Source organism: Oreochromis niloticus, linkage group LG16 (assembly GCF_001858045.2).
Source record: "Oreochromis niloticus isolate F11D_XX linkage group LG16, O_niloticus_UMD_NMBU, whole genome shotgun sequence".
Lineage (NCBI taxonomy): Eukaryota > Metazoa > Chordata > Actinopteri > Cichliformes > Cichlidae > Oreochromis > Oreochromis niloticus.
Genome location: NC_031987.2, coordinates 30,465,703 through 30,492,113, shown reverse-complemented (window position 1 = coordinate 30,492,113; position 26,411 = coordinate 30,465,703). Strand labels below are relative to the sequence as shown.

The window sequence follows — 26,411 nt, the reverse complement described above, 5'->3', positions numbered from 1 at the left end:
AGTTAACATCTTCCATGCAGTCTGCTAGTGACTTAAACAATCTCAGGGAGGGTTTTGGTGCAGCACCTTAATTCTGACTGTGACTCAGCGATGACCAACAGCTTCTAGCAACCACTCACCAACTGGTTGGAGAATGCACATTTTTTCCTAGTGGCCAGAGACTGCCAGGGAGTTTCCAACCATTGTAAATGAGGCCTAAGCTAACAAAAACTATAACATTTGTGGGCCAGACAACTAAAAGAGGTTAAAAAGTCTAGTTTAAAAAAAAAAAGTTAAAATACATCTATCCTAAATTAACTTACAGTCAGTAAATACCTTACCTGTCAGTAAATGCTTACCTGTATTTGTAGCTCTGTATGCACAGAATTTACATGTACAACCTTCCCACAGGAAACTGGCCATATTGTTTGACAAGTAATTTATCTTCTTGAGAACACTAACTAAAGAGTAGCCCCACAAGAACATGTCAGTGTTTAAACTAAAGACAATAAAGTCATTTTTATGACAGTAGTGATAATGGCCTTTATTGCTAATGTGCCTTAAATTCCATTGCCCAGCCTGTGCTAATACTGAGAACATGGCACACAGATACAGTTTTAAGGGTTATAGCACAAAACAAAACCATATTTAATGTGCTGGAGAGTAATGAAGGTTAATCACGCACACCTTTATGCATTGCTACAGCTATAAAGTGAATCTTTGTCTCCCAGCAGGATACAGATTAATCATAAGCTGGTATTTGTTTAGCCTGTTAGGACTCAGAAACCCTGCATGTGGTTTTATGGGGATACTATAAAGTAGCTGATGCTGCAGCTTTTATATACCAAATTAATAATTTGGCTTCAATGAATGGGCTGTTAATGGTTTCCAAAGCATAAGACAGTAATTTCCCCTGATGTTCTAAATGTCAGCAGCTGACAGTGGGAAGCTGTAAAGCTGTGACTTCTTGTTTTGGAGTTAAAATCAAACTTTAAAAGCAGAACATAAAGCAGAACAGCTGTTTGTTTGAACCTCTTTCTATCCCCTTTGTGTCTGAAACAGTCTGTATATCCATGTTTTATGTGAAGCAACAGAATGAACTGAACTTGAATCTTTAAATGCTTCAATGAGTGTGATGTAAAGCAAAGAACATACATGTCCTGATTTAACAAATTTAAACTGGAGCGCTCACAGATAGTCTGAGAGGACAAACTTTAGAGTCCCAGTTTAATTAAGCAGTAACACACGTGGTGCACATAAGATTCAAAGAAGCCTGTAAAACTTTGGCTGCAATGTTTTTGATCTAATGTTTGGTGTACGTGTGTGAGTTAGAAGCACACAAGGGTTGCATGCAGCTGTCTAAGAGGATCTCCTGCTGTTATGTGATGAAATACCCTCAGTCACCTTTTTCATCGCACATTGTATAGGTTTCCATAAACACTATTTGGTTTCCATTAGAAATTCGGATTTAATTCAGTAGCTCAATCAAAATAGTTCAAACTAAGATAACTGTTAACAAAGCAGAGAACAGGAAATTGGCTTTACCAGATTTTATGAAGGTGGCATTCAAAACCATGAATATTAACATCGTATTGATGTTAATGATAGACAAAGTGTGTCTGACATCTGGCAAAGTTAACTTAAGCCAGAATACTGAAATGGTTAATATATGGTGCTTTTGCACTTGAGCACTCGAAGCACTTTACACAAGCTACACCTAAGTGCTTTCTCTTTCTAACATTCTCACACAGATGAACGCATCAGAGCAAGTTCAGTATCAGGATTCTTTGGCATACAGACTGGAGCAGCCATGGATTGAACCACTAACCTTCAGATTAGTAGATGACCTGCTATAACTCCTGAGCTACAGCCCAGTGAAAGACTGGATGTTGGCTTGTATAGTGCAGTACAGCTGCAAGTCTTCCTCGGCCTCTTCCTCCTTGCGCTTTATGCCATCTTTGAGCTGACTGTGTTATAAATTATGGATTATAGTGAAATGCCTGGTGTCTCTCAAACTGCTATGTTCCACTGACCCATATCTGCTGTTTGCATTTCTTCATGCTCCTGTTCTTTAAGCCTTGTGTTTATATTGACTGCAGTGGGTTTAAACTCTTGTCTGATGCCTGGCAAGGACTCGAAGAGCAGACAGAAAGTTATACTAAACCTGGCATGATGCATCTACAAAAATCAAGAAATATTACAATGTGTGGAAATATGTGCCACGTGTAACTCACAAAGAGAAAATAAAAGTCCAATTATTCTATCCTAAAACTGTACCAAGAGACATTTAATTCAATATTTGGTAATGCACTAAAGGATGTTGAACACAAGCTATGTTGTATCGTTCACATTTTCCTTTGTGAAAGTATAAACTTCTTGACAGACAGACACGCAGTTACAGAACTACAGCAACTGAGTGCTTAAAACTTTTTTTTTTCCAAGCACCACAGACATGCTGGAGCATCGAAGGTGAATAAATCAGTTGCTGTTGTTTCCACCTATATAGAAATGCTGTTTACAGAATAGTTTCAGTTTTAAGATGAAACTATATTTGTAGCAACTTTTTAAAGCTTCATGTCTTCAGCAGTAAACAAACAGCCTGGGGCTGTGGTCCTGAAACAGGGCAGGAATGTCACGCAGTTATGAGAAACTAACATTTATTTGTTTTGGTATTTTTGGAGGATTTATTAATAGAAGGAAAAAATACAGACTACTAACTTTAACCTTTATCAGCGTGATAGTAATCACTTTGGAGGAAACACTGATCCTGTGTTATATTTATGTGTTTTAGTTAATTTGAATCCAACAGCTAAGAGTGGACAGCAGTGTGAATTTACCTTCTGTTGACCAAAGATGAGGGAATATTTTGTGTTTTAACTTGATCATATCTGGCAGCTGACTTGTCCCCTGAATATAACCCTTCTGCGGTTTAGATTTTAGAAGCTCAAAAACAAGATAATTTCTTTTTTCTTTTGAGTATGTTAATTATTACAGAAATAGCCTTATCACTAAGGAGAAGATTAATCTGAATAAAGAAGTTAACATTTATGAAGATGAATTGCTATCATCGCCCAGGCAGCCAAAACTCATGCGTGTGCTTAATTTCGTATTCTACTGATGTTGCTTTTCTGGGCTGAATCTGTACATGAAGATCCTAAACTCCTGAAGGAGCATCAAAGACTTTTAGGAGACTTTAATCATCCAAATAATTTTGAACATCCACTATATGTACACACACTGGTTTTTAGTTTGTCTTAAAGAAGACAGAAAACCAAAAACATTCAGATTAAAAGATGGTTGAAAATCTTACTTAGAGAGGACGCATTGGTGTATTCTAAATAATAATTAATAACTGCTGACTCAATATATTCTCTGTCTTACAGTGATCATGGGAGGCTGTTGACATCTGATCTCCCCCGTTAGCTCAGAGGACGCTAGAGTAGCTTGAACACACCGCCGGGTGCGCAGTCACTGGTCCAAACATGGCTGCCCATCGAATCAGAGCCACGACGAACAACAACGCTTCCCTGCCTCGCTGCAAATCAGAGGGAACGCTCATCGATCTCACCGAAGGAGTGTCAGAAGCCAGTCTCACCGATGTCAAAGGTCAGCAGGCCTGAAAGCGTATTGAAATTAATGACACAAGAGTCATTTATTTCTTTTTTTCTCTGCTTTTCTCTCAGGTTTGAAGTAGTTTTAAGCAACTTTAAATAAGTTGATTATAGTTTTTCAGAGATAAACTTTAATAACTAATACTTTTAAGTGCTTTTTAGGGTACATTTTTCAGTATTGAAGAAGCTTCTCGGATGAGAGGTGAAACGTCTTCAAGCAACCTAAAGAAGTCCAGACGCTTTTCTTTCCAAGCTCCTTAGACCATTTTTCAGTATTTTTAAAACTAGGAATAAAGTTTAAATAAACCCCAGACTCAGTAGTGAACTTCTTTAGATGCAGACTCTGTTTTGTGGTTGTGTTTATGGGGATGATAGGTACTATCTTTGATAATTTTAGAGCTCTCTGTAAAATCCTGTGTAAACAACTCAACAAAGAACATTCTAAGTCATTCTGCATTGAGCCATCATTCTGCCATACATATTGTTGTTAATTGTAGGGTAAGATACACAGGAACCAAAGAGGGAGAAAGAGAGAGATAGCAGATTACAGAGGTGAAAAGGAAGATAAGATAAGATAACCTTTACTAGTCCCACACGTGGGAAATTTGTTATCAAAAGGGCATTAGTCTCTACCAGAAAACAGGGGCATGAATAAGTCAGAGACCTTTCCTTCCATGTCTACGCATCTGGTAGTGACACTCCATAGCTGAATTTAAATGGACCAGGTTCTGCATATGTAGACAAAAAATATTTAGTTCTTGAAATAATTTGTAATAAATAAAAATTTGTTAAAGCCCTATTTCTAGGATTTTAGAAGTTAACCCTACTTCTCTATAGAAACACTGAAAGGTTGATGACTAGCACTTGCCTTATATACATAATGATGTATTTCACCACAAAAATATCACACTTTCATGTTTTATTTATTATTTTTTTCCAGTGCCTTCTCCCAGTGCCTTACGACTGGACACAACTGCCTCCTTTGGCACTGCCAGGGAGGTCGTTGCCATTAAGGACTACTGCCCGTCTAGCTTCACCACCCTGAAGTTCTCTAAAGGAGATCGCCTCTATGTTCTGGACTCGTCAGGAGGAGAGTGGTGGTATGCCCACAATAACAAAGAGATGGGTTACATTCCTGCAGCATATGTGGAGCCCATCAACTACAGAGACTCGTCCTTCAGCGACAGTGGGATGATTGACACTGTGGGAGACTGTAATGAGGAGGCAGCCAAAGAAATGGACCTTCTAGGAGAGTGGGCAGGAGTGATTCTTAAACCAACCACCTTCCAAAATGGAAATCCTTTTGCAACTAACCATACCTCTACAAATCCCTTTCTAAACGGGGGTCCCCAGAGCTCACTTGATCAAAACAGTAATGAAAAATCAGTTGACCTTCTTCTGTTTGATACCGTCACTCCATCGTTGCCCAAGTCCACCAGTAGCACTGCTGACATTAATGGTTTTGGCAGCAGTGTTATCAGTCTGAACCCTGTAAGTCCTGTGGGGGTTGGTCAGGTTATACGCAGAGACAACCCGTTTTTTAGAAGCAAACGTTCCTACAGTCTGTCTGAGTTATCCATCCTGCAGGCACAGTCCGATGCTCCTCAGGCCTCTGCTAGTTTCTTTGGAGCCCTTAAAGCACCAGCGCCAGAGCAGTTCCAGAGCAGGGAGGATTTCCGGACTGCATGGCTCACACACCGCAAGTTGGCCAGGTCCTGCCACGATTTGGATTCCCTTGGCCAGAACCCAGGCTGGGGCCAAACGCAGCCGGTGGAGACTAACATCGTCTGTCGACTAGACAGCTCAGGCGGAGCTGTCCAGCTTCCGGACACCAGCATCAGCATCCATGTACCAGAGGGCCATGTCGCCCCTGGGGATACACAGCAGATCTCAATTAAAGCTCTGCTAGACCCGCCGCTAGAGCTCAACAGTGACCGCTGTACCACTGTCAGCCCTGTGGTGGAGATTAAACTCAGCAACATGGAAACCAAAACCACTGTTACCCTGGAGATGAAAGTGTCTGTTGTGGTAAAAATGGAGAGCAGGCAGACTACTGAAGTCTTGTGTGTACGAAGTGATTGTAAAGAGGGACCTTACACTCCTGTTCCTCAGGCATACATGTATGGAGACACAGTCCAGGTGTGCCTGGATAACCTTGAACCATGTATGTACGTGTGTGTCGTAGCTCAGGCTCAATCCTTATCTCCAAATTCCACAGTTTGGGAGCATGTGGTTAAGAAGATCACTTTAGGAGTGTATGGTCCCAAACACATCCATCCATCCTTCAAAACAGTGGTGGCTATGTTCGGCCATGATTGTGCGCCAAAGACGCTGTTGGTGAGTGAAGTTGGCAAGCAGGCCCAGTCTGCACCACCAGTTGCTCTCCAGCTCTGGGGCAAACACCAGTTTATCCTGTCCCGACCGCAGGACCTTCGTGTTGGAGTTTATTCCAACATGGCCAATTATGAGGTAAAGGCTAGTGAGCAGGCCAGGGTAGTTCGAGGCTTCCAAGTTAAGCTAGGCAAAGTCAGCAGGCTTGTCTATGTCATTGCATCACGCGCAGACGATGTGTCGGATTTCACCCTAAGAATCCAGGTCAAAGATGACCAAGATTGTATACTGGCCCAGTTTTGTGTCCAGACACCAACACCGCCACCCAAATCAGGGCCAAAGACATCAGCGCAACGGCGATTCCTGAAGAAGAAGGAAGTTGGTAAGATTGTCTTGTCTCCTCTCGCCATTGCCACTAAGTATCCTGTTTTTCAGGACAGGAGAATAAACAACCTGAAGTTTGGAAAGTTAATCAAAACTGTCATACGACAAACAAAAAATCAGTACTTGCTTGAATATAGGAAAGGAGATTTTGTAGCTCTGTTAAGTGAGGAGAAGATCAAGCTGAAAGGCCAGTTGTGGACAAAAGAATGGTACATTGGGTATTATCAGGGCAGAATGGGACTTGTTCATTGTAAGAATGTGCTAGTGGTCGGCAAAGTTAAGCCAATTTACTTCACTGGGCCTGACCTCACGACCTCATTGTTACTTGAGCAGATACTGAAGCCCTGCAAGTTCCTCACATACATTTACGCCTCTGTAAGAACTATATTGATGGAGAACATTGGCAACTGGCGAGCATTCGCAGATGCCCTTGGATATGTCAACCTACCCTTAACGCATTTTTGCCGCGCTGAGCTGGACAGCGAACCAGAGAGGGTTGCATCAGTGTTGGAGAGGCTGAAGGAAGATTGCAACAATGCCGAGAGCAAAGAGAGGAAGTCCTTCCAGAAAGAACTCCTGACGGTAAGTTACTACCTTGGCATCCTCCTCTGTAGCAGTGACATAGCGTTTTCTTTGAGCAACTGATTTGAAGAAATGAAAATTGTTCTTTTCTGTTTTAACTTTTCAGTTTCATTTCGATACATTATGGCCTTCATTGGTCCAATTAGAGGCATTATTTGTTCTTTATCCCCTTGGTTGGACACTCGTTTCTTAAAGCAAAATTATCCCTCTGCTGTGTTATCTTCCCACAGCTGCCTTAGGCTTTAGGCTGTGGTCCAGTCTACTGATTCTGCTGGGAGTGCAGTCAATAACTGCTGTGTAGGCAATGGGGTCTAATCAGGACCGAGGAGCTATGCAGAGCAGCAGAATACTTTGTCCCCATGAGTATGCTGATCGTACAAATCCAATAGATAGCATAGACTGCACTAATAAATTTTTTACTTTATGTGCAAATAAATCAAACACGAGGAAAAAAAAAGTGTGAACAGCTTAATGAAACTGGCTCTTACTCTGGTATGTACACTAAGACATTTCAGGAATGGAAACAGGCAAATTTAATATACTGATACAATAATACTGAATGAATTAATTCTGTGAGGCTAACGTGTGATTGATGATGAAAAGTAACCCAAACTCTATTTTTGGTGAAAAATGTATGTTTTTCATTTGTGTCAGTTCCAATTACTATGTTTTTGACCAGTTGTTGTGACAACTTGGGAAACAAAATCACATATTCTTAGGTTATCATTAGAGGTTAGGGTTAGCGATACAGCTCAGCCAGTTAGAAAGAAACACAGGTGCTTGTCAGCTCATAACAAAAACCCTTTCCTTTACGTCTCTTTTTTCAGTTGGGCCTTAAGTAGAATATCAAATGTGGAACGCTTCAGCCAAGTTTAACATTTTTAGGGATTTTACTGGGGCTTTTCTTCTAAAGTGAACAGATGTGTCTGCAGCCTGGTCATTATGCTTATGTATTATGTTTTTTTCTTTTCAGTGCATTCAGCCTTTTTTTTTTCTCAGACAAGGCCAAAATGCTGAGCTGTGTTCACTGTAAATGTGCAAACCAGCTCTGTCTGGCACTCGGTTGTGCATCTTCTGTCATGGAAATGTAGATTTTCGCCTCAGCGCCTCAGGCTGTCTGGATATCGAGCCTCATCCTTACATGCCTAAACACACTGTTTGTGGAACTGTGCTCCGTAAAATTTGGCATTTTTCATTTTACGACTTATATTTTACACGTCTCTGTGCCCCTGAAATATTACCGCCTTTTTAGAGGGCCGTGTCCCCTTTTGACTTGAGGCACTGCTTCTGTACTTTGTTTCTGTATCAGTACATTATCCTCCTGAGAGTTTCTTGGAGGTCACAGACATCTTACAGCTGAAGTAACGCCGAGCAGAAACACTGTAATTTACACAGGGTTGTAAACACTAGTTAGAAACATTTATAGACAGAGAAACTGCAGTATGGAAAAGAACATAATAAAAGGTGGTGACTGAAAATATGCCCTGCTGGGTAGTTTGAACATAGGCCTGTTTTTATGTTATTCCTGTCTGGATTACACCTAAACTACTGGTTACTCTCAGGACAATCAAAGCACGCAATGATCACTCAGATTCGGTATCACGAACGGTTGTTTTACCAGCGTAAATATTCTTGTTTGACCGATGTGCAAATACCCCTGCCCCCGGAAAGCAGAATCGTTTGCGTGTGTGAGCCTCAAGTCGAGTGAGTATAAAACCATTGTCAGATGAAATCTTCCTCTCCTCTGGAAAGTGAGCTATTTTCTGTGTCAGGGAGGACATTCTCCAACGATTCGCCTGTGTGCCATTTGACGTGCCATTTTGAAGTCTATTTTTAGAAGAAAGAGAACCAAATCAAAAGCACTGTGGTTGCACCAAAGAGCAGCCTTTGTGTTAAAATGTCTGATGCTTTTTTAGTGTGCTTTGATTATTAGTAGAGAAAAGGAACATCATATGCATATATGCACACATCCGGTCCTGCAATACATTTTTCTTTGCAACGATTATGAGCTTCAGTTTAAGCTGCACCTGTATTGCAGAGGCACAGAAGGTTATGTGATGATTATGTTATGTGCTTATATTGTAACTTGGCCACTGATGTATCCTGTGTTCAAGAGTCTGTGCTTAAGGTGACATCTTTATAAGCCATGTTTTGGTCCACCAACAGTCCAGAACTAATTTTCTGTAATTTAGAACAGAAACTGAGCAAATCTTCACACTGGAGAGGCAGAAAGAAGAGAACGATTTGAGACTTACTTCTGCCATGTGAGTAACTTGCAGAGCTTTTTAAAACCATAACAGGAAGGCAGAGCAGCAGGGAAGTCTGTCACTCAGACTAATTCCCCATACGTCTGCATGATGTTTTATTCAGGAGTAAAATCAGTACGGGCTGTACTGCTGGGCTCATATTCATATAAATCCATCTATTCTTTTCTTACATTTTTTAATTTCCGCAACATGTTGGATTGTCTGAGTGTTTATTACACTTCAAACCCATCAGCTGGTTTCAATTCAAAATATTATTTTTAATATTACGACAACCGCGGGTATTTTCTGGCGCCACCATCAGGTCGGAGTGTTCTCTTTTGTGATAAATGACATTCTGTTCTGTTAAGATAAATCTATTAACTGACTGAACATTTTTGATGTTTTTTCTTTATTTGTTCAAAGTATTATAGGTAACATTTCAACATTACAATATCAAAGCATGACTTGACCAGTGCTACATAATTTGCTAGTAACCACACTAACACATACTGTAATGTTACAACATAAGTGCAGGATGTGCAGAGTTATTTTTAGTACACCTGTTACTAACAGATAACAGTACTATTTAACTTGAATTTGCCAAACTGGATGACGTGGTAGCCAACTCATCTAGCGGGATGTTTGCAGTAAACTCTACCCAGGGAAAATAGAAGCGTTAGCTCGAACACCAACACCAACCTTCCAATCAGTTGGTTACTCAAAGCCACAGCCATCTCTTTGCACAGGATTACAAATGAATTAGTTGCAGTGGTTACATCTCAAGTAAAGGATGAGACAGCTGTTTAAATCTTCCATCAATTCTGACAGCCTTGGTAAATGGTAAGCTATGGAAAAAATTAGTATTTTCACATTGAGTTTGCCTGATCAAACAAATGAATGAATTGATATAACTGTTAACTGCAAGCTTAATTCTAATTCTGAAGAACTAAAATTGGTTTTCTGCTGCCAGGACCATGAAGCCATAGGGTTTTAATCAACTCTTTAACACCACTCCTGGCAAGACTAATAGCTAAACTGCCAGTAAGGTTGCTGAGTGTAACTAACTTTGTGTAACTAAGTTTTTTGTTGTTGTTGTTGTTGTTTTAAAAGTAGTCAGAATACTAAACTAGGATTAGAGTGAATTTTGGGGGGGTTTGCTGGGAGTGATTTTCAGAGAGCAATACAGTGCATTCTAGTGGTTTTTCCATAAGGTTTGTTTATATCAATAGGCAGGGACAAGCCTGACATCTCTGTCGATACCTTGGGAGTACAGCTGGAGATTTATTTCAGCAGTCTCTGTGTGACTAACTGGGAGTCTGTGATTTTATCAGTCATTATGAAAAAAAAATCTGTGTTATAATGCTGTAAAAATGTCTCATCTAAACAAAATAAGCATTTTTTTCTCATAATAAAACAGCCATAGATGGTAGATGTTTTAAAGGAAGTAAAGGGGAGACATGCTGGGGACTACATGAACATTTAGCACCCTAAATAGTGTAATAAATGGGGAGTGATTTCAGATTTATGGAAAGCTCAGTTGGCAACAGAAAAATAAAGTGTCATTATGTATAAAAAAAGAAAACATTTACACCATCAATGTACTTTTCCTTTACTTTGTCTACAAACCATTTATTTATGTAGCAGCCAAACAACCATCATGAAGCAAACTGGGGTGTGTTTATTATTATGCTCAATTTCACCCTTTCAGATGCTGCTTGGAGCTTTAGTGAAGTTTTAAATTATAAAAAGTGCTTGACTATTATTTCATTTAATACATCTTATGTGGAATTGTTTCAGTGTGTAAATACAAATAGTGGTGTGAATATAGCTTCCATCACACATGTAATAGTTTGGCCCTGCAGGACAGTCAGATGTGAGTTTTGCTGGTATGTCAAGAGAGTTTTGTTGTTGTTGTGGATAATGGAAATGATCCAAGTTATGTCTGTTGGATCTCAAACCTGCAGATGTTTCCTGCCTCATTGTTCCCAAACTAAACAGAAGATGCAGTTGTGGACTAGCAGGCGCCTGCAATCCATACGACCCCATTGTCCTTCCCTTAGTCTTCCTTGACCCAGACCCTGCACATAGGACTAATCTGAACTTGTCTGAAGCAGGTGGATGATGTCTATGAACAGATTGATATTTTAACAGTAAAAATGAGCAAATAATCATTTGGTTACAGTACTGTGCAAAATGGGAAATAGGTGCATTAATTTATTAAAAGATGTGCAAGTATATATGGAGCTACAGTATATATATATATATATACAGTATATATGGTAAAGGCAAGTTTGTTCAGTTCGTATGAGCTTGAAAGCCACTATTTGCGATGGCCACTTCCAAACCCCAAACTTAGGCAAGCTTTCTTATAATTACTTTAAGTAGTCTTCAGGAATACTTCTCCCAGCTTCTTGGAGGACATTCAAAGCTCTTCTTTGGACGATGGCTCCCTTATGTTCTGTGCTCTATCAAGATGATCCTGCAATGCTTCTGTAATGTTGAGGTCCACGCTCTGGGAAGGCCAATCAATTGTTGATAACATTTGTGTGGTTGATTTGCGTATATTCAGGTGTGCTTTTTACTGCATGTTTGGGATAATTGTAATCCAGGAAAAATGAAAGCATTACCAGTCAGATGCTTTCCAGCTGAAGCAAATCTGACTGTACTTTTCTGTGCTCAGAATTACTTCAATTTTGACAAAACCCAGACATTACTGGCTGAAATGGGCTGGAGGTGACGAGTTTTAACAAACACATGAAAAGTGGGGTGAATTTCATGGACCTTGTGAGTTTAAGAATAGCTGCATGATTTATTAGTCTTTCAATAACAAAATAAAACAGGGTCCGATAATATGGGAGCCATCTTCCTAGTCAGTTTTGAGTGGAAACTCTCTAGTAGAGAGGCAAACTTTGTGACCTGCCACATAGTTGGGAGAGGAGGGTCCTCCTGTGGTCTGCCAGTTGTTTGTTCTGCTCTGCTGTCTAAAGAAGCACTGCCTTAGTCTGATTCCAAATCCTATAGCAGTGATGTAGGTGGTGGTGGACTGATGGCACTGCCAACTCTTGCTCCTTGGTTTGAAACGGGGATGCTTTAAAGACTCTCATTCCTGTTGCTGATGGCGTGAGTGTATTGCATGTGCACTCAATCCAAAGCAACTGTGAGCTCTAGGTAGACTGGTTGGAGAAGGCTGTACAGTGCACAGAGCTACACCGCTTTGTCTGGGCATTTCTTTGGGGTAAAACCAAGAGGAAAGGCTAACCTAAGCACCCAGCGTTTTACAAAAATCCTTGCACACCTTAAATGACTGACACTCACAGTCTGAACCAGTGTCATTAGGAATGCTGGGAAGGTGAAAAACATGGTGGATCAATAAATTATCTATCTCTAAGCTGTTGAGCAATTTAGAAGGTGCTTTGAAGTGAAAAGATTTAGAAAATCTTAGACTTTTACAGTAACAAAACCTATTCCAATGCCAGGGTCTTTTGGTAGATCTGATGGGGGTTGTAGGAAGGATTTATTTAAGGCATAGACCGAGCAGGCTGACACATAAGAACAAACCTCCCTTTCCAGAGCAGGCCACCAGAATGTTTGTTTAATAAAGTTTCTGGTTCAACTCACTCGAAGATGGCATGCAAATCTCCCAGCATTGAGCTCATTGGATTACTTGAGAGTGAATGGAGGAGGGAATATGAAGGCAGTTGGGAGGGCCGCCTCCTGGGTCTGGCTCATGTTGTCTAGTCTTGGTGGACTGTGGCTTCATGTCAGTCTCTCCATGTTAGTTCACCCATATTTATGGGAGGAGCATCGGGACATTCTTTGGGAATGTGCGTCTGGTCTTATATCCCTGGAGATCGAGCAATAGGTAAAAGGTAATTTAGAACACCCACAAAACAGTCCCTACCCAGCATGACAGGGCTCGACCTCTTAGAGCAGGGGTGTCAAGCTCCAGTCTTCAAGGGCCAGCATCCTTCTTGTTTTTGAGATATCTCTGCCCTACCTGCTGCTGATTACCTGGATCAGGTGTGCTTTGCCAATAAGAAGGAACCAATGTTTCCACTCCCTCTGGTGCTAGCTTAATGACAACATCGTCGTTCTTTTCAGATGAAGATAGACAGGATGTAGCTTACCATCTGAGGCAATGTTCTGGGAGATTGATTGAGTAAGGGAGGCGTCTACATCAATAATCTAAAAACCTGGGGGAATAGTCAGGTTTGGAAGTCTGTATCGGCTTCTGGAGACCAGAGAAAGGAGAGAGTTGGTGTGGTGAGCATAGCTAGAGGAGCCAGAGTTCTGCTGTAGTTCTGCTGCAGGAAAGCAGGGTAACTAACTGATAAGCAGGCAGGTAGGTTGATAATCAAAGTCCAATTCCAGTTTAACTTGGAAGTCAGTTGTGAATTCTTTTTGGGGGCCACATGGATATGAAGCACACACTAAGAGTTTCCTAAAGATGGAAACAGCAGGTATGTATTTGTGAAAAAAACCAAAGCATGAAAAGAAGAGCCTAATGTTACAGCTACTGAAGCTAAACTTGCTGGGGGAGGTGGATGGGAGAAGCCTGCCTTTAAAAGCACAGAAGTGTGATAAAGAATGGGCATGAGGTGTGTGCATCCAGCTGCTTCACAATCTTATTAACTTCCGTGCACCAGGGCGGCAACCTGCACACACACGAGAACACTCTCCAGAGCAAGAGAGTGTGACAGTAAGGGTTTTGTGACAAAGATAAAAACATGTCGGGGGAAAAAAATTGAGATGTAGGACGAAAAATGTCTGACACAGTGTAAAATCACAGATTTCTGACTTTTCTGATTTTCTTTCATGAAACCTGCAATTAGGTCCAAGTATAATCAAGTTTCTGTTAAAGGTTCTATAAGAATTAGAAGCCTAATATAATCTAGCAGCAGATAGTTTTTTCTTATGAAAATATACACAGGAGCAGAGAATGAAGTCACTCTCCCTCTGTGTGTGTGTTGTAATCTGAGATTTTTTTATTGTATGTTTTGGTAGCTAATCTGTGTGTGCATGTCGGTGCATGTGAGACCTTCCCTGTGAAACTGTTATGGAAAAGCAAAGAGAGAAAATGATGTGATGTGGTTTCATTTTCAGCTCAGTGTTGATTCTGCTGGTGTTTTCCTGTGCTTCACCCACAGCAGCAGGAAAACCTCAGCAGACGCTTTCATAGTGTCGGGCTGGACACCAAATCCATTCAGTGTCATTTGGTTGCATTCTGTTCACCAAGAAATTAGATTGAAGAGGAATTTCTGCAGCTTGAGGGTTTCAAAGTCTTGTCATGAACTGTATTTTTTTCTATTAATTTTTCATGCTTTTATTCAAATTGTACAAAGCTATTATAAAGCAGCACTTCTTAATCTTCAATAAAATGCTGTAGATGCTATGCAAGCATTCAGATTTAATGTTTTGGGAGATACTACTGCTGTGAACCTAAGAAAAAGAGCAGAAAAGTAGAATTTTAACATATAACCTAAATCATTTTATTTTTTAAAGCTGCAATTCTACTTTTCTAGGGCGTTGCAAGGGATTCACATACTTCAGACACATTAAGGTTTCCTGATAACAGTACGCTTACATCAAAGAGCGAGACATCTCCCTAAGGGGTTGGTAGAGACCCACCCATATCAAAAAAATTGAACAATATTTATTGGTGTTATAAGAAAATTACATGATTTCAACACTATGTTGTCCTAAACTGAGTGCTGTGTGATTGAGAAATTCTGGACAAGTTTTTACAGGCTCTCTCTGTCCTGCACTCCCCTTTAAGTTTCTTTTTAACTCACTCCATTCCTCTCCCCTTATCTGCTCATGGCCTGTTGTAACCTCTCCCTCAACATGATGTTTGGGCACGTTCAGGTTTTTACACTAAACTGTAAACCTGCCTGCTAGATGCTTACTCAGGCACCATTCGTTTGCCAACATTGATTTGCCTTTGCAGTAATAGTGTGCATTTTAATGGAAAATGGCTAAAGCAGTAGCGATGTTAGGAAAATCTCTCTGCAGCTTAATCATAAAAATCTGAGGGAATAAACTTGTAAATATTTAATGTTTTTCTGACAAGTTAGTGTCAGAACCTTTCTGTCTTTCTCTTCCGCACAGAGTTGGAAACTGATTAAATCCAATTTTTATGATAATTTGCCAGCATTTGTGTTAGAAATATAAATGACAATGACAAAACATGTATTATTACAACTATTAAAATTCTTTTGCAAATGCAGTCATTTTATGTTATGACAAGGATTGGATGGTTAAAGGGAAATGTATAGACACCTAAGTCTATTACTTAAACACATTAACCTTACGTCTGAAAGACCCCTGGCTCGATTCTGAGGGGTACAAACAAACCCAGCCTAACTGGGTCTCACATTGCTGTAGTCCTAGTGCCTCTCCCAAGCCTGAGTAAAATGTGAGGGTTGCATCAGGAAGAGGAAAAACACGTGGCAAGTCAACATGTGGATCCATCCACTGTGGTGGCCTCTTGGGAAATAGGGGATCAGCTGAAAGTACCTTCTGTTGATGGTCATTTGCAGTAGTAATGCAACAATAAATGTAACAGTGTTACACACCATTATCATCAGTGATCACTTTAAAGAAAGTAGTGGAGTGTGATGGACCTCCTGTGGTGCTCTTAAAATGGGTCTTTAAATGACTGAAAAGACCAACTCCACAGACCTTTTCAGTGTGGACACTGATGTGAGTGTGCTGTAGCTTTTCTGTGGCAGCTTGTTCATTTTCATTGAAAGAGTGAAAAAAAAGAATCTCCTTGCAACTTTGTGAGGTATTCCCAGTATGTAAATTTTTTTTTTAAAATTTTTTTGAGCTTTCTCCAGATATCCTCTGAGCATCATTTAAGTCTGATTAGGCTTTTGTGTTTCCATCTCTGGTGTTTCCCGATGGTGGCAGGTCAGTGCTGGCTTCCTCAGTAACACTGATGTTAGTTTGCTTTTCTTGTCAGGACTTTCAAATGCATCTCTGATATTAGGATTCAGGGTTGCTCTGTGCCTGCTCAAAGTAGTTGAGGTCTGTGGACCATATCAGTCTGGTCAAGATAAATGCCTTATAGATGAGTAGGGTACTTCCATATAAACTCAGGCAAATCTAAAAAAGGAAAGTGTACAAAAATATTCAGAATCAGTTATAGTGAAGTGGTTTCAGTATATTTAATGAAGCCATGCAAAATGTTACTCTTAATACTGTAAAATTATAATGGCTGAAAAACATATTAAAGCTGTACAACCAAATAAACTTTGAATCCAATTTAAGTATCACAATATAGAGATCTAGAGATTTTTTCAGGTCTTTTTTTTTCTACATTCATTCACAGCAACATTGTCAAGAGCTATATCATAGATTCAATTAAAAAAAACCACTGGTTTCTATTACTGTTTGACATAGAGCAACAGAAACCAACGTCCGTATTATGGTGTGAGAAAAGATCAAAAAGTCAAAAATTTCATGACTTATGTGAGCATGTGGGGTATGAGAACGGTCTTTGATGCCACACCCATCTCCTAGCTTTCATTCCTTTCACTCAGTACACTAAAATACTGAATTCCCGCCACGATAAGTGGCTCACTAAGTTTAGTATGTAATAAACACATTTCCTTCTGTCACCCTTAAAAAAGACTGTGAGCTTTGCTCTTTTAGCTGAATGTCTTCTGTTCAGCACCAAAGAAACCCCACGTCCTGTTCTTCCTTTCAGTCAGATGCCGGTGTAGAGATTCCACAAGATCTTGAGGCGTGAGACCACATGGGGGCTGGGGTGGGGGACCTCTGTTGTATCTCAGAGCTAAAAGGGGATTTTCATTTCAAAGCTCTCACTCAGCTCTGCAGCTGAACATCTGACCCCACTGAATTACTTGCAGTGAGATCAGTGGAGCAAATCGAGCTTGGGAATAATAATAACATCCTATTTCTGGAGGAGGGCTCTGTAAAAATGGCTAGGCCCATTATATGCGATTTGCTCTCTGCTATGCCATTTTTGTACACAGATCAGTCTAGGGGTTTTTTTCACCATCCCTGGCCTCCTTCCTCTTTTTTTTCCCTCCCTCCACTTCCTCTTCCTCCCCCTCCTTCAGTGGTTGGGTGTGGTGAGTTGCTGCTTCTGGAATAACTGTCTGAACAACAGCTCGCTTACTCTCAGGAGATTCCGCCTTTTTGGGGGGAGTTATTTAAGAATTAGGAGAGTTCAGATGCAGGGTGAAAACCAGCAGCTGGGCTCTCCAATCTCACCAAGGTTTTGGTTTTTGAGGCTGATGCCACTGCTCGCAAAGTGGTAAAGAGAGGAGAAAGAACAGACAAGAAAGAAAGAAGTGCGCCTAAGATAGAGCGCAGAGGCTGCAAATGGGTGAGGTGGAGGAAGTCAGATGGAAAATGAAGATGGGATAGAAAAATAATAAAGAGGAGATTGAAGTGGAGAGATTGACTGTCAGTTTTCTAGGTGAGGGTAAAAAACTGCAACAGGACAATGGAAGAAACAAATCATTTATCAAAATTGTCATTGCTGGTCACACCTAAGCTTCAGTTTGGCTGTTTTCTACAAGTCTAAAGGCACCCTCTCTCTCTGTGTGTTTGTGTGTGTGTTTTAGTGTGTAACAACAGACACCGAAACCACCCGCTTCGTTCGTTTCCACATCGCCGTTATCTCTGAAAATATGTCTGCAGGAATTTTCTTCTCATTTTGACAAGCAGATGATTTATGCAGCAGGGAGAGCTGCAGGGCTTCAGAGCACTGATTGCTGAGCTGGTGAAACAAACTCGGTGGCATTTAACAAACACACACACACATTCAGAGAGTCCCATAACACATAAAGCAGCTGACATTTTGGAAAAACACAGCACAGCAGTTGATTCCTCTATAGAGGCAGAGTATTATCCCACTGCATAGAAGCTTTTTAAATGGCAATAATGACAGTGTGCCCAGCTCGGCCTTCTGCAGTGCAATTATTAGTTTAGAATCAGACTCGGTGACTCGTAAGGGAGCCACGCTCTGTGATAAATACTTTACAACACGCCATCAAAAATTTACAGCAAGGAGAATATTTCCAACCACCAAGACGCCCCAAAAAGAGACCAAAGTGCGGATCTACAGAACATCTTCTTTAAACTCAGACAGTGAAATGGACCTCATTACTGCGGGGAAAAAACATTCATAGAACCTGTACTGTGTCTGGAGCTACACCAGCATTACAGATCACATGTAAGATAGGGTTACAGGCATCATGCCTGTAATGGACTGAGTGGTCATTATAAGGACCATTGCTACAGCCGACAGTTATTACACCACTGTGCTACTACCCTAGAAAAGTGTGATAAGATCTACCAGGTGACCAATGACCTGTCTAGGGTTAGATTAAGGGTTTTATTATGTTTTGTTTTAGCAACATGCTAAATAGGCACATTTTCAGAAACTAGAAGATGTTGCATTTTCAATGAAGTTTCAGACTTTTAAAAAGGGGTGGTTGTTAACGAAACCCTACCTCCAACCCTAGCCCTCACTGGGTCGCCAATGGTAGGGAAGGTAGCACCAGCAGGTAGGCTGCTTCAGTCATTCACATTCAGTTCAGATGCCCCTGTGGAACAGCAAGTGATTAGCTCACTCAGCATTGCTTTGTAGCTGATATGTGGTTGCTAGGGGACAATCCAGACATAAGCAGCCTAGGTAACCCCCTAATCTATATACCAACCTTTCATATGTCAATCAGCAGTATCCTTTACTTTTGTTGATAGTTGCTTCAATTACTTGACTTCAAGCTATGAAAACATTAATTCTGGAGCCGCCCACTTTGCACCAACAGCAGTTATTTCATTCCCTGAAGTTGCTAAAGCCTCTTTTCCATTAGTACCTACTCGTCTCGGATCGACTGGTTTTCCATTACAACCCAGGAGTACCTTGTTTGCATGCTTGTCTGTGCGTCCCGCTACACAATAAATGTGCAAGATGAACGCTACAACAAAGGTGGATATCGAAGCGAATATATACCTGCTGCTCAGTCTGTGGCTTTTCGTCAGCCTCAGGGACCACAGCGTTGTTTTTTGTAGCAGTTGGCAGTTTTGATTTTCGTGAACGAGATGCTCTCATGACTCATCGAGTGAAGCTACTGACCAGCCAATCGGTGGCATGCAGTCTGACAACGTCACATTTTAGTGCTTGTTTGGATTGCTTGGAACCCCAGCCGAGCAGGTACTAAAGAGCTACCTTGTCCCATGTGCTGTGACCTAGGGCTGTGCGATATGACCAAAATCTCATATCCCGATATTAAGACATCTATCGTCCGATAACGATATAAATCACAAAAATGTAACATTTTCTGTAAATTCTGTGAATCTCGGGCAGCTCGACTTGCGTGAAGTGTTTCCAGCTGCGCGTCGCGTACCTGGAGTCGAGTGTTTTAACTGATGCATGAAACGATACATTTTTAGACATAAGTTGTAACGGCCGCCGTTTTCTTTGTGAGTATTTATTACACAGCGTGCTGCGGGGGAAAGCCTGTTCTAACGTTTGAGTCTAAGGTTTATTTTTTAGCACCTGACGGCTCTTTTTTGCTTCTCATCCGTAAATACTCTGCATCTTTCACGTGATTCAGTTTATTTTGAAAAGTCTCAACAGGATCTTGAGCTTTATTGTGAAAGGTTTATGTGGAAAATAAACAAGCGGACACAAGGTGGTTTTACCGTCGTTGTTGCTAACGACAACGCATAAAAACAAGCGCTTGTCCGTCTGTAGTGTGGTTATATTAAATATAAGAGAAAGAGAGAACTTTAGGAAATTAATATAGCCACTACAGTGACCATCAAAATAATGAAAAAATATTGTCGTAAACAGTTTATTTTGCGACACCACGAAACAAACGATAGCGTAAAATGAAACGATAGACGTTTTTATATCGTCATCCGATATATATCGTTATATCGAACAGCCCTACTGTGACCTAATGGAAAACCCTGAAAACCGTGGCGAGTTGATCGGAGTAGGTACTAATCGAAAAGGGGCTTAAATGTCACTGACTTGTATGGTGTGTGGTCACCACGTCACTGCGTCAAGTCACCCTGTGTGAGCGCCCCTTTAACCCTTTGTCCACAAGTAAAGTATTTTCTCATTAGCCATTGCTGTGTAGCTTATAGTTGGTACTAGGGTGGCTGTTGGTGACCCTGTTGTAATGGTAGTTGCTTCAATCTTGTAACCTCAAAGCTGAGATTCGTCTAACTCATGAGCCTTCATTGGAATTCCTCGGTCTCTGGTCGTCACATGGCTGTGTGCTCTGCGGCAGGACACAGGGTGGTGTGTTAGCTCATTGTTCTTGGTTTTTGTGCTGTTGCATTTTTATCTTTATAGTGACCAGTCGCTTCTTTTTATGTTTATTGTGTCATGTGCTTATTTTCTATTTTTGTGTGTTTTCATAAAGTTCCTTGTCGAGAATGTGAATATTTATTCTCTTTTTTTGGAAATACGTTAAAACGTTAAACATTAAAATACCAGTATATAGCAAAATAAAACATCTCAGTTAAACTTGCCTTGTTTATAAAATCAAAAACTCTGAACCTACGAAATGCAATAAATATGTGTTTATTTTCCTAATGTTTGCTGGACTTTGTCAGTCCAACTGTTTCCACCGCAGTAAACAAATTCGAATATTGTTAGAGACTTAAAGTTGTGTTTAGACAGGAAGTGTTCTCCTTTATTTTGGCAGGAATTTCCTGTTGTTATCTAGCAAGGAAACAGGTGCTTGTATTGCTAAAATCCTTTTCCCCTTAACATTCACAAAGATATCCAGAAAAATACCAAACAAACATTGTGTGATTCTGTCTGTCACTCAAAGTCCAAGTCAAACTTCAGCTGCAGATTTTGTCCAGAAGTGTCTGATCGACTCAGTTTGCTTCTCCGTCTTTGATGTAATGTGGCGACAGATCAGCATTCCAGCAGAACAGCGAAACGCCGTCTGATTGGCCCCCAGCTGCCGCTATCTCATCCTCTGGTCTCGTCTCAGAGCGAGAGAGGCTGCTGAAGCATGACATCTGCATTCCTTACCCCCTCCCCCAGTCTCCCTCCATCCTCACCCCAAAACCACCCCCCCTCATATCCTGTCGTTCCACACATTCCTGCACATCCAGCTGAGGTCCAAAGTGGAGCTTTAAACTCACCTACGCTCTGTTGAGTCTGCAAGTCAAAGGCTGCATCCGAGTGTGTCCCGGCACTTCTGTCTTTGTGAGGACACTGGGAATAGAAGGTTTTTGGTCCTCATTTTGTGATACAGTCTGAAACAGTTTGCACGCATTTCTATCAAAAAGAAATCAGTGTTGTTTGCACAAACCTGGGCCTAAAGTTAATATCAGTGCTGTTTGGCCTTCTAGCTTCCGTAAAGGGCTGGATTCAGACTTAAGTTCAGACTTAGTTCTGAACTTGCACTGGTTGAAGATTAGCACTCCAGGTGTGACATCCCTCTTTGTTGTTTTGTTTGACACGTTTCTCAGTAAAGTACTTTGTACTTCGCGGGTGCCAGTTCAGCTTAGTGTGTTGAGTGGGTGACCACATGCCACACTGCTGAGAGCAGCCAGCCTGGGTTCGAGTCCAACCCGTGGCCTTTTACCACATGTCTTCCCCTGCTTTCCTGACCTTTCTTCACTGTGTCTAACAAAATAAAGCTCAAAAAACACTTTGCAACTCATTTTATGAAAATTCCTCCATAAATGGATATAAGCCTCTAGAATACACTGTCTTCACAAGTGTACTCATAAAAGTCAGCACACATTAGTGGAAATGCGCTTATTTGCATGAGACTCATTTGGATTTGCAAATCTGCTCTGACATGCTGCAGGTCCTCTCCGCCGTAGGAACACACCGAGTCTCCGCAGTCTTTAGTTTTCCCACAATCACCAGTCATCTGGGCAGAATTGACAGAGACAGAGAGGTTGCAGGGGCTGATGGGAGGGGCCGGGCTCCTGTCCAAACCAGTTAAATTCAAACAAACAGGAGTCACTTTAGCGTCGTGCATTTTTCTTTCTTAGTTTTTATTCTCTCTGTCCTCAGTTGTCCTATTTTTAGTTAGATGAAAGTCAGATAATTACTGTTTATTTAGACCCAACTACATCATGAACATGGTAAAAGACCAGAGACATTTTTGACCAGATTGAGGAATTTTGTAAGAAAATGTTGGGACACTCTGGACATCAGACATGTCACTGTTGTGTACTGGATCTCATATTGGATCCTGTGTGTATCAGTGTTGAGCAGCTGCATTCCTCACATAAATCCAGACATGACATATGCTACTGAAGCAGCACAAGGCTCTCACTTCTACATCCAACACAAAGCTCGTAAAAAATGCACAAAGCTGAGATTTGCAGTGGGTTAGAGAGGCCAGCTGTGGAAAATAACATGGGATCATGTTAGTGGACTGAAACCTGTAGATGTGCATTTATTTATTAATTGTGTCTTTGTAGAGGGTGATTTCTGTCAGGCGTCTAACCCTACCTTACAATATAAAGCGCCTTGAGGCGACTGTTGTTGTGATTTGGCACTATATAAATAAAATTGAATTGAATTGAAAATGAACACTGATTCCAAACCAGAATTCTTCAGAATCAGGAATTGAATCTGAATCGACCTCCATCACTCAAAGTTGAATAATTTATTTAGAACCCACGTCCGAAATCTTCTCCCTCTCCTTTCTCTGCAGGCCCTGTTGAAGATGGACTGTCAGGGTCTTGTAGCCCGACTGGTGATGGACTTTGTCCTCCTCACCACCGCCGTGGAGGTAGCCGGCCGCTGGAGGGAGATGGCCGAGAGGCTCGTCAAGATTTCGCGCCAACAAATGGATGCTTACGAGGCACCACACCGTGACAAGAACGGGGTGGTGGACAGCGAGGTATGCATGTCCTAACATCCAAAACAAAGATTTCACACAACAACAACTTCAGTTGCAACTGGCAAAAACAACAAATCCATTCTGTACAAGCCTGATTAGCTTTATTATGTTTTAGGAGTGAACACTCAGTTATTTGCTTGTCTGTTGTTTGAATCTGTAGCATTAAGATATTCATGTTCCCCAGAGGATGAAATCAGCTGACCTAAGCAGCTCAAACTGTAGGTGATTCCTGACCTGATTATTGTTTTAAAGGAACAGTGAGAGATCTTGAGAAATACAAATGTTTCACTTTTCCCTTCTGTCAAAATCACAAGAGGACAGAGTGAATCTGTATCATTCTGTCAGCAGATGACAGTTTTCAGACATGTCAGTGTCCCAGGAGATCATTAGACGTTTGTTTCTCTTCCTGTTTGCAGGCTATGTGGAAGCCAGCGTACGACTTCCTGGTCACGTGGGCGGCTCAGATTGGTGACAGCTACAGGGATGTGATCCAAGAGCTTCACATGGGCCTGGACAAGATGAAGAACCCCATCACCAAACGCTGGAAGCACCTGACCGGCACACTCATCCTGGTCAACTGCTTGGATGTCCTGCGGAGCTCCGCCTTCAGCCCCTCTGCTCAGGACGACTACGCCATCTGAACCCTAGCATTGCCACACACCAGCACACCTTGCTCTTCAGGAGCAAATTTTTTTTTTCTTTTTTAAAGTTGCACCGTTTGAAATGCTGCATATCAGCTGTTTTCTCACTCTGAATGCCACTACTGCTGTCGTACGTTGTTGATTGTTCCTGCAGCGTTGCCTTCAGCTCTTCGTGCCCAGGGCAACATCACCAGACAGGCCCCATGTCCCCAGCAAACAACACAGTGCTGTATGGAGCTCGCAGTATTCACAGAGACTCTTTTAATAGCTTCAGTCTTGCACAGTTATGTATTTTTGTACTCTTATTATGGCACAGCAGTTTTTTAAGCAACCATTTGGTTAAGCTCTGTGGATTGAATGCCAAGAAAGACATTTTTATTAAGAAAAGACATTTTTAGATATTGTATCTTCATATCCTCACGTGTCAGATCTGTTCTATTTATTTATACATTAAGAAGCATCACCTTTGGTCTGTCTTCAAATATTTTGGTGTCCTCTATTTTCGAAGATCTGAGACTGAAGATGACAGAATCATCTATTAATATTGTACACTCAGTTTTACACTGAAACGTGCAGTGTTTTCATAGAACATGAATCAGTGGATTTATTAGATTTAATCTGATTATTAATTTCAGCAAAATTTAAAACCCTTGTGTCAGTTTTAAATCATCTTTTGAGTTTTGGGCTCCTAAAAAATGTTATTGTTATCTGATTAAATTTATTGTAACAAACTTGACCTTTTAAACATCAATTGATAAATCAGCCTCGACCTGAGACATACTCACTTTGTTCTAGTTCACTCAACTTGTCCCCAACCTTTCCAAGACTGAGAATGTCAGACATGAACATCCTCAGTCCATGTTTGACATAGAATGTACTCCCATTAGGCAATTTTGAGCATGTTTAACCCTCCACAGTCCAGTTTGTGTGAGGAGTGTGAATGCATCGTGGGAGAGAAAGGTCTCTCAAAGAGTCCTGAATTAAAATCTGTGCAAAACTTGTGCAGCAGACAAGATGGTAGTAGAAGTCAAACTGTGGCGAGCTGCTTAAAACGTTATTTTCGGACAGAATCATTTTTTAAATCAAGTGGGTCTTTACATGTAGTTTTTATTCCCTGCAGATGATTGAAATCAAAATTAATTTAGATAATCCACTCAAATCTTATGGATCACCACAGCAGGTCTTTTGTCTCTATCTCACCCAAATAAGTGCCTGAAGGCATTTCAAATGAATTGCTAAGTTATGAGACTCTCTTTTAAAGGAACTTCAACAGGATGCATGTGACTTGCTTGCTAACGTTAGGTGGTCAAATGCTTCCTGCTGCCTTTCTTTGCACATCTAAAAATCTCTGTTTCAGAGTGGACCTCAGTTAATTTCAAGTAGCATTTTGTGAGTTTATACATGGCCTTACCGCAGCCCCTCAGTTCCTCCTCTGTCTGAAACAAGCTACTTTTGCTCTCTGTTCACCTCTTTAAGCCAGCTTTCCTCTGATTGGCTGCCCCTCGTAAAGAACGCATGAACAGCAGATAGGTGGAGCTTCTATCCTCATAGCCTGAGATGTGAGCGTAGAAACACTGCTTCATACTGACATTAAAAAAGCACCAAAAGTAAAATAAAATGTCTGAAAGAGTATTTAGAGTAGCATGAAGCCTGAGCTTTTGACACACAGGGATTCCTTCTACATATGCTGACCTCATTATCTGAAACCTTGGCCGTGTTCATTGTTAGTAATGACCACTTTCAAAGAAAAAAAAGGGAATAGCATAATTGGTTTACCTTAAATAACTGCTAGGTTTGTGAGAGAAAACTTTGTAACTTTGCTCCAGAATGACTCAAAACAAAGTAAATTTAATGAGCTGCATTGCATTGTGCTTTGGGAGAGTGCTTTTGTTCTACTACACGGTAGTATCATGATGAAGTGTGTGTGTGTCTGCAAGTGGGGTTTAGATGCTAATTTTATTTCAGGATAAAGTAAAGTCGAGGAGAAGAGCACTGGCGTAAATTATGGGGAGAAAACTGAAGCATGTTTAGCCCTAAAAGCACAAAGTAGAGAGATGGAAGGGGGACAGTGGAGATGGGCATGATACACTGTGTCCGGTTGAATGGGGACCTTAAACTGAACTGGCTGAAATATGGGTCACAATAAACTAAACAATCAAGAACACTGACTGAGTGTTAGGATTGGTCCATCAAGGATTTACATCTTGATTAACGATTACCTTGAGCCTGTACCTCCATATAGTAACCAAACTCGCATCTCTTAGTTCTGAACTCTCTCATCTTTGTTATGTCTTTTTTTTTCCTTTCTGTGTTTTTATAAAGCTTGCCAAAAATGAGTAGAGCTCTACACAAATAACCATGTACAATGTTGAGACCACTGTTGTAATGACACTGTCTATCAAAGCTTCTCTAGCTTTCGTCCCAGTGCTGCATACTGTATAATGTGCTAGTGACACAGCCAGTGTTGAGTTGAAAACCTTTTTTGTGACTGCATACTTTTACGGAAGAGACTCTAAATAAAATGTAAATATTTGTACACGACATTTGTGAGAATTGACTTGCTGCTGGCTACACAAACAACCCCCTCACCCCCACCACCATCACCAACAAACAGGGCACCAGAGTCAGGAAACTTCTTATCTGAAGCATGGGAGACAGGCCGTCATGTTTCAGGTGTTATCAGTGCTCTGTTTGTGGAAAAAAAAAACAATGGCTGAGAAAGTGTGCAGTTGAAGGTGGTAGGGATGCAGGAGAGATTCTGGG

The 26,411-nt window shown here is 41.0% G+C and overlaps 1 protein-coding gene across 2 annotated transcripts in view; it reads left to right on the top strand.

Annotated features, from left to right (window-relative positions):
* The window catches only part of LOC100711216 (SH3 domain-binding protein 4), a 46,066-nt gene extending 19,882 nt beyond the window's left edge, over window positions 1-26,184 (top strand). For both annotated transcript variants that reach the window (XM_003449506.5, XM_025903909.1), the window contains 4 exons: window positions 3,363-3,585; window positions 4,531-6,887; window positions 22,819-23,007; window positions 23,424-26,184. In XM_003449506.5, coding sequence (XP_003449554.1) covers window positions 3,462-3,585; window positions 4,531-6,887; window positions 22,819-23,007; window positions 23,424-23,648 — 2,895 coding nt within the window. In that variant the 5' untranslated portion in view covers window positions 3,363-3,461 and the 3' untranslated portion in view covers window positions 23,649-26,184. The remainder of the gene's footprint in view (window positions 1-3,362; window positions 3,586-4,530; window positions 6,888-22,818; window positions 23,008-23,423) is intronic.
* Window positions 26,185-26,411: the final 227 nt, after the last annotated feature.